Raw genomic sequence first — 9,299 nt, 5'->3', positions numbered from 1 at the left:
AAAGCAGCAGGAAATGCTTTCAGTAATGACCTCATTACTCACTTTGTTCTCACATAATAATTGCTATGATCACCATCATTTCTTAAAATCTCTGCACAGAACACTCTGTGCTGGAGCCTCATTTGTGAATTATGTATTCAGACATTTCTTCCAAGCATATTTTATGTAAAAAAAAGTATTGGATATTTACAGAAAATGTTATTGAAAATAGAAAACACATATCTCACTGGAACCTGAAGACATTCCATGCCAATACAACCACAATTCCCCTGTTTCCCCCCGCCCCCACCACCCACTCCCAATACCACCCCCCCCTCTCAATATTTCATTTGACTGGAGAACTGTACAGTGTGGTATTGAGTCACAAAGACCAGAAATATCCCAAGTTCGATCCCTGGTTGGTGCTAAGAAAGGCAAGCTCAACAGGGTAGGGCATAGCACTTGACTTCAATGTCCCTTGTGCCAGGAGATGGCAGGGGCTGCTCCAATCATGGATATGCCTCTCCAGGTCACTAACCAGCAACTCTCACCCCTTTCTGCGTGAACGCAAGATGTCAGATGAAGCTATGCTGATGATGTCCTCATGAAGAAACAAGCAGCCTAAATGCAGCAATGAGGCTGGCACACATGCCCACTTGGGTGATGTATAGAGAATGGCAGGGGCTTGTTGTGTTGTATTGAGGAGGAGAGGGGTGGCAGACCCACTGGAAAAATAAGATTAATTCCACATATTCCCCAAGTTAAATGAGTGACCACAGCCTTACACATGTGAGTTCAGTGACATTCATGATCCAATTCACCACAATGTTTGAAACAGAGTCCCAGGAAATGTGTTTGCCAACAGCTCTGGCCTGTAATTACATCACAGCCAGACTTGGAGCTCTGCGCTGTATTCAATTCAGTATCGTAAGCCAGGTTAACTGAAATGCTTGTTGACATTCCATTAAGATTAGCCTTCTTCGTTATCCCCACACAGATTTGTTTTCCATTTCACTGCCATGCTTCAGGCAGCTTGCCTGTGGTCCAGTCACAGTGTTTGTACCATCACAGGAAACTGCAAGGAGAGATGTTCAGCCCCTTTAATTGGCAGCTTGTGGCTCGTGTAGTGGTTTATGACCTCTGGAATACTGTCAAATGGTGGGCTGTTCTGGCCGAGAATGTACTTGCAGTCTTTTGTTTTGCTGAATTTCATATGCATGTATCCTTGGCTGCTTCTGCAGAGAAAAAGAAAGGTGCCAAAAATAAGGATGAGTTAGAAGTTTCAAATTAGGAGTGGGACGAGGGTTATGAAGTGGTGGATAGCATCAGCTGAACAAGAAAAATCTACACCTTTCTTGTTGGTAAACTGAATAGCAATCCCAGAAATATTAAATAAACGTACATTCAAACTGTGTTTGTCATCATTTCCAGTGCACTTTGAATTGTGGCTGAATTGATCTTTATTATATTACAAAACAAGGCAACTTACACAAGAGCTGGTCACACATTTGGCCTGGAGCCTCCCTGATGTTGCTAATGAAAGTGAAGGCCAGGGATAGCGTGTGATGTAAAACCTTTTGGAAATCATCCTCACCACTTGCTTTCCTAACTATTTTTGTGACATCTACAGATAGTCCATTTACTTCTATCATCCAAGTCATTATCGTAGTTGTGGTCCCAGCACTGCTCCCGGTAGCACTCCACTAGCTACAGGTTGCCATCTGTAAATGTGTCCTTTATCCCACGTCTCTGGTTTCTAAGACAGGGACCATATTGGGCACATTTTGGAAACCTCTGTTATTCAATAGCCTGTTAACTCTTGCTATGAGTAACATTAACTTAGATGATTTTAGATTTGACACTGGTTATACATTAGACTCAGGATTAGAGTAGTGCTGGAAAAGCACAACAGGTCAGGCGCATCCAAGGAGCAGGAAAATTGACATTGCAGGCAAAAGCCCTTCATCAGGAATGACATTCCCGATGAAGGGTTTTTGCCTGATTTTCCTGCTCCTCGGATGCTGCCTGACCTGCTGTGCTTTTCCAGCACTACTCTAATCTTGACTCTAATCTCCAGCATCTGCAGTACCCACTTTTGACTGGTTATACATTACCTGACTGAAGACAAAGTAAAGGACAATTGGTTAGCCAATTCTCTATACAGGCTAATGTATTACCCGCAACGCCATAGGCTCTTATGAAGTAGGTAAAAACAAGGACTGCAGATGCTGGAAACCAGAGTCTAGATTAGAGTGGTGTTGGAAAAGCACAGCAGGTCAGGCAGCATCCGAGGAGCAGGAAAATCGACGTTTCAGGCAAAAACCCTTCAAATTGAATGCCTGGAGAAGGGGAAGGTCAGATTGGAGGAGGCTGGAAGATTTGTCAGCTTTAGCTAGAGCGGTATGTGTCCAGGAAATCTCACACCAGAAAAGGCAGTCTGACATTAAAAGTTTCCCATTTGGGAAAGGAAAAGCTCAAACTCTTGGAGATAAGAATAATTTTGGATCTCTTAATGTCTACTTAAAGGGCAACATCACTTCTGGCAGAAAGTGGGTTCTTCAGTTGTGTTAAATACTTTGTTATGATTCTGTTTAAAGTATCAATGCTTATGGAAGTAGGATTTAGGCATTGATTCATTTAATTTTCTTGTTCCAGTAAAAGTTTTAAAACATAAAATCTCCTCGTGTTGTCCACTATTAACTGGAAATTTGAATGTCTTTTCAAAATTATTGGTCTCTATGGAGATGATAACACTATGCATCAGGCATACTTGTAGGGTATCTTCCCTCATTCACAAGAGGCATAAAACCATATAAAGTATAATAGCCTTAGGGGGTCAATATCAAACTACTTGACCATTCTATTAACTCTACTAGTAGAGTCATAGAGTCATAGAGATATACAGCATGAAAACAGACCCTTCGGTCCAACCCATCCATGCCGACCAGATATCCCAACCCAATCTAGTCCCACCTGCCAGCACCCGGCCCATATCCCTCCAAACCTTTCCTATTCATATACCCATCCAAATGCCTTTTAAATGTTGCAATTGTACCAGCCTCCACCACTTCCCCTGGCAGCTCATTCCATATACGTGCCACCCTCTGTGTGAAAAGGTTGCCTCTTAGGTCTCTTTTATATCTTCCTCCTCTCACCCTAAACCTATGCCCTCGAATTCTGGACTCCCGACCCCAAGGAAAAGACTCTGACTATTTATCTTATCCATGCCCCTCATAATTTTGTAACCTTCTATAAGGTCACCCCTCAGTGTCCGATGCTCCTGGGAAAACAGCCCCAGAGTCCATTAAACCATTAGGGTACTATGGAAAAATTCCATTGTGTCACAGAGTCATAGAGATGTACCTTGCTGCCTTTTGGTATGGGTAGGTTCACCAGCTCATTGGCACCATTGTTTTGCCAAATAACAGTTTGTCAAAGTGGTGCTGGTCAGCATTACAGTTAAATGATGCCATTCATCATTCTTCTGATTTTTTTTGTTGGCAATAAAGTCAAATAGATGGACGAGAAAGAAAATCATTGGATAAACTTATTTTGTAACCACAACTTCTTTCAATAATTAAAAATGTAATCATGCTGAGTTCTGAGCATGCGGGAAAGTGGCCCTGTACATATATAAGACAGCGACCATACTGAGTGTTTTTGGAAATTTCTATCATTCAATAGCTTGTTAACTCTTGCCACTAATTGGGGAGGGTGTATAAAATAGCTGACTTTAAATTTGTCACTTGTTACACCTTGAAGACAATGTAAAGGAGAATTGTACCATGTGTAAAATGGGTGGCTAGTTTGGTACTGGTCATCGTCCAGAGTTAAAATTACCATTCAATCCACCCACACTTTCTGATCTTACTTGAAAAAGCACAGTCCCTAAATGGGTTGCTGAGAGCTATGTAACAGTCCTGAGTTTCAGTCTCCATTGGTGAACTTAGTATAGGCTATATCTGCTTATATATGACTCCAATTAAGCAAAATAAAAACATTTGCAACTTCAAAACCAAAGTGCACAACCATATTTCATTATTGTTGACTGGTATCAGAATTTATAACAACAATAGTTCAAACTAAACTTGTGTAAACATGGACTTCATTGTAATTAAATTTCAATGACAATCAATCCTGAAATTCTATCATTAGGACCCTTATTACATGGAACCAGATTCAAAGTTTTACTGTACAATTGCTCACTTTATTCACCATAGTGACTGCCTGCCATATTGGGGGAAGGTGGCATCATCTCCACATTGGTAATGATTTGATGAAGGGGACTCTCTGGGATTTGTAGAACCCAGACAATTATAATTTTTATTGATTTTAATTGGGATGCAATGCACAGTCCCCCAATTGGGAGATCCAGTGGCTTTATCTGTTTAGAATGCGTTAAACACCTTGATGAGTGTCCACATGTATTAGACACCTGACTAACCAAAGGGAGTTGTTTCTAATGCTTTTCCCTTGTCATCTTTCATCTTGGTGGCAGGAGCAAGTTTACCATTTGTTGACTTGAAAGCTGGCCTCATGTATAATGGCTTGTAAGTTGCCTAGTACAACACTGCTTGTGCCAATAAACCGCCTCATCAATTTGGAAGGGTTACCATTGTATCTACATAAACTTGATAGCTGTTTTCCAGGCACTGAGAAGCAGTAATGAATGTCCAAAGGTGAGGTGATTAATACTTGCAGCTGCAACTGCTAATTTCTTCCTCTGATTACATATAAAGAAATAGAAAAAAAGGCTAACAATTGAAACATTACAGTGTTTGGAACCGCCTACCTACTGTGTGGTGCGACTTGTTTGAATATTTCTTTGTTGCAGTTGGTGAACAATGATATAAATATGTTGACTGAAGTGAAGGGGCAGTCTGCTGTACATGGTATCTACAGAGAAATCACAACTGTTATAAAGGGACTGCATTTATGACTTTACTATAAAGAGCACTAAGTGGAAACCTTCCCCTGAGAACGCCCAAACTTGGCTGCAGTGTTGTGGAAAAGTGACCACAGATTTGAGTCAATCCACCTGCTCTGCTTTATCCCATCCACTACAAGGGAAAATCCAATTTTGTGGAAATAGGAAAAAGGAATTATCAGTTGCAGCTGACAGTATTAATCACCTCATCTTCTGGCATTCACCACTGCTTACTGCTTCATTTGACCTTCTCTTCCACTCCTTTCACCCTTGATGATGGACTGGACTGTGAACATGTACCACTTCACCTGAAAAAGATTTCAATTCAAGAGAACTCGAGTGCCTGCCCCCTTCATTCTCTGAGGCAAAGCCTCCTTTACCCTTTAACGGAAGGGGGCTATCATTTGTACTCAATATTCCTGGGCAACAAAGATGCAAAATCAGGCACTAAATCCTACTGCAATTACACTTTTGGAATAGTGTGTTCAATTCTGCTCTCCCTGCTATAGAAAAGATGTTGTGAAACTAGAAAGGGTTCAGAAAAGATTTACAAGCATGTTGCCAGGGTTGAGCTACAGAGAGAGGTTGAATAGGCTGAGGCTATTTTCCCTGGAGCGTCAGAGGCTGTGAGGTAACCTTATAGAGGTTTACAAAATCATGAGGGGTACAGGTAGGGTAAATTGCCAAGGTGTTTTTCCCAGGGTAGGGGAGTCCAAAACTAAATGACATAGGTTTAAGTTGAGTGGGGGCATTTTCAGGCAGAGGATGGTATGTGTATGGAATGAACTGCCAAAAGTGGTGGAGGCTGGTATAATTACAACATTTAAAAGGCATATGGATGGGTATATGAATAGGAAGGGTATAGAAGGATATGGGCCAATTGCTGGCAAATGGGACCAGATCGGTTTAGGATATCTGGTCAGCATGGACAAGTTGGACTGAAGGGACAGTTCCCGTACTATAATTCTCTATGACTCGAAACCTAATTTATCCCATTTCTGACCAGCATTGAGTAATCCATATTGAAGAGCAGAGCACAAGGGTATATGGCATATTTTAAGATAGGATGGACTGAACAATGATCCATGATCAAATAGCCTGACAGGACTCTCTGTCAAGATTGCCCTTGGGTGAGCTTACCTTAAAATATTGTCAGCTCTGGAACCACAACCTGGTATGAAACAGTGGGTTCAGAAAAAAATGGCAATATTATTGATGCAAAGGAAGAAAATGAAATGTAACTAGAAAGTTAATGAATTATGAAGGCTAATGCTTTGGAAATTAAATGGATATTTATAGGATCTATAATTAAGCACCACAACTTGTGTCAAATTAAGTATTAGTCTGCCATTGATAGTTCAGTGAGGGTTCACTGCAAGTCTTATAAAGGATTAGTAATGAGCAGGGATTTAGAGATTCATTCTAAATAAACTTGTTAATGCCTGTCTCAATCAGCACACAGGGGATCTAGCTAGAGGAGATTACTCACTTGTACACGGACCTTTATGATTGCTAGCTTTATTCCAATTATCTGGGATTTTATTGTGTGGGACAACTGAGTCTTAGTTGACAAAGAAAACATACCTATGCTTTGAATTTGATAACATTTTAAGATGAATAGTACAACAGTATTCCCTGTGCTTGTGAGGTTATTTGTGAGGATCATCCATCTAAAACTATAACTATAGAACAAGCAGAGGGGTTATGGCATGCAAAAGATTTGAGGGAGGCATCATTACACTATTGATGGGAAGTTACATAGATATACGAAACAGAGGAAGATACAATGATCATGGGAAGGGTGCATAATGAAAGGACTAGTTTGGGTTGCAGTAGTTGAGAAACAACGGTTCACTAATGTCTTTAAGGGAGGGAAACTGCTGTCCTTATACGGTCTGACCTACATGTGACTCTAGACCCACAGCAATGTGGTTGACTTTTAACTGCTCTCTGGGCAATTAAGGGTGGGTTATAAATGCTGACATAGCCAGACACACCCATGTCTTTTGAATGGATAAAAAATCCCAGCATTTTCAAGAATTGTCCAATAACTTCTCTGCTGTAACTCATGTCAGTGACAACTCAATTAATGGCACTCATTCCTGTGAATCAGTTGGTCGTACTTAGAGTCAGAGAGATGTACAACGTGGAAACAGACCCTTCAGTCTAACTTGTCCATGCCGACCAGATGTCCTCAATTAATCTTGTCCCATTTGCCAGCACTTTGTCCATATCCCTCGAAGCCTTTCCTATTCATATATCCATCCAGACACCTTTTAATGTCGTAATTATACCAGCCTCCACCCACTTCTCTGGTTGCTCATTCCACTCACGCACTATCCTGTGCTTGAAAAAGTTGTCCCTTAGGTCCCTTTTAAATCTTTCCCCTCTCACTTTAAACCGATGCCCTCTATTTCTGGACTACCCCACCCAAGGGAAAAGACCTTGTTTACGGACCCTATCCAGGCCCCTCATGATTTTATAAACCTCTATAAGTTCCATTTCAGGTGATGTTGTACTGAAAGTCCATTTGCCCTCTCAAGTGTTGTAAAAATTCCCAAGTCAGAAGGGTACAGACATTCACCCTACATACCCTGGACAACAATTACCTCTCAAAATTCATTACTTAAATGATATGGTCATTTATTTAAATTCTGTTTTTGTTAGTTGCTGTGCAGCGATCAGCTACCCTGTTTCCTATATTACAATTTTTATAAATATTGTAAGCAGGATGTGACATCACTGGCTGTTATTACCCAGCTCTAATTGCCCTTGATGACGTGCTGCTTTCTTAAACCACTGCAATCCATAAGGTAGTAGATAAACCCACGGTGCAGCTAAGAAAGGAGTTCTAAGATTTTAACTCAGTGATAATGAAGCAAGGCTAATATATTGTCAATTTACAGTGGGATGTGACTTGGAGGGGAGTTTGTAGGAGCTGGTGTTTCCATGTATCAGCTGTGCTTGCCCTTCAAAGTGGTAGAGATCATGGGTTAGGAAGGTTCTATTCAAGGAGCCAAGATGAGTTACTGCAGTGCATCTTGTAGATGCAATCATAATTATACCTCCTAAGAGCTTCACTTGTTGCTAACCTCTTTGGAATGAACTCACGTCATTAAACATATTGTACAAATGCTTTTCCTTTCTTCAAAGCACATTAGATAGATCATTGTAGAAACAGTAGGATGTGTGGAAGGTCAGCACTGCTGGTCAGATTTGTCCATGTCAGGTGTATTGAGTTCTCTCATGCAGAGGCTACTGTCCTGGAACATTTCCACATTGACTTTGCAACATAAAACTAAATCAGTATTTTGTTGGAAATTAAAGCTAACTCTCTTAGTTAATTATAAGTTCACCATATTACACTGGAGAACAATAATATTGGAGAGGAGAGAGATGTAGTGGGAATGTTAATAGATGAGAAACCCAAGAGCCACAGGTTGATGTTCTGAGGCCTAACTATGACAGGTAGTGGAATCTGAAATCAATAATGTCTGGAATTAAAAGCTTAATGCCAATCATGTAGACACTATCAATGCTGTCAAAATCCATCTGGTTCACTAATGTCCCTAAGGAGAGAATTCTGTCTTCCTTACCTAGTACAAAGGAACCCAAGAACAAGAGTAGGCCATACAGCTCTTGAGCCTGTGATTTATCTATCGCAGATTTAAAATTAGCAACTGATCTAGCATCCATTACCATTTGAGGAAGAGAGTTCCAAACATTTATCACCTTTTCTTTGTAGATGTGCTTCCTCACATTTCTCCTGAACTGTCTGGCCCTAATGCTCAGACTACGTTTCCTAGGTCTGGAATCGCCAACCAGTGGGAAATATTTTATTTTTATCACCCTGTCTTTTTCTATTAACATTTTGAAGACTTTGATCATATCACCCCTTAACTTTCTAAATTCAAAACAGGCCTATGATGTGTATTCTTTCCTCACAACCTGAAAGCCAGGTATCATTTTTGTAAAACTAGATTGTATCTCTTCTTAAGCCAATATATCCATTCTAAGGTGTGGTGCCCAGATCTGCTCACAGTGGAGTCTAACCAGGGTCTTATATAACTGTAGCCTAAATTTTGCACCCTTACACTCAAGTCCTTTGCTGGCTTTTTAAAGGCTAGCATTCCATTAGCTTTTTTGATTATTTTCTGCATCTGTTCATGGCATGGCTTACAAGTGACTCCAGACCTATAGCTCTGTGGTTGACTCTTAACTACCCTCTGGGCAATTAGGGATGGGCACTAGATACTGGTCTGGCCACCGACATCCACATCCTATGAACAAATATTTATTGGATAAACTAGAAACAGACATGGTTCTCTTAAATGGGTAAAAACAATGACTGCAGATGCCGGAAACCAGATTCTGGATTAGTGGTGCTGGAAGA

At 40.6% G+C, this 9,299-nt stretch overlaps 1 protein-coding gene across 2 annotated transcripts in view; it reads right to left on the bottom strand.

Moving 5' to 3' along the window:
* Positions 1-319: 319 nt before the first annotated feature.
* LOC122565207 (SH2 domain-containing adapter protein F-like) overlaps positions 320-9,299 on the bottom strand; it is a 303,057-nt gene continuing 294,077 nt past the window's right edge. For both annotated transcript variants that reach the window (XM_043720948.1, XM_043720949.1), the window contains one exon: positions 320-1,214. In XM_043720948.1, the coding sequence (XP_043576883.1) occupies positions 1,028-1,214 (187 nt within the window). In that variant the 3' untranslated portion in view covers positions 320-1,027. The remainder of the gene's footprint in view (positions 1,215-9,299) is intronic.

The sequence above is a fragment of the Chiloscyllium plagiosum genome, chromosome 31 (genome assembly GCF_004010195.1).
Source record: "Chiloscyllium plagiosum isolate BGI_BamShark_2017 chromosome 31, ASM401019v2, whole genome shotgun sequence".
Classification (NCBI taxonomy): Eukaryota; Metazoa; Chordata; class Chondrichthyes; order Orectolobiformes; family Hemiscylliidae; genus Chiloscyllium; species Chiloscyllium plagiosum.
This window is presented reverse-complemented; position numbering and strand designations above follow the sequence as displayed.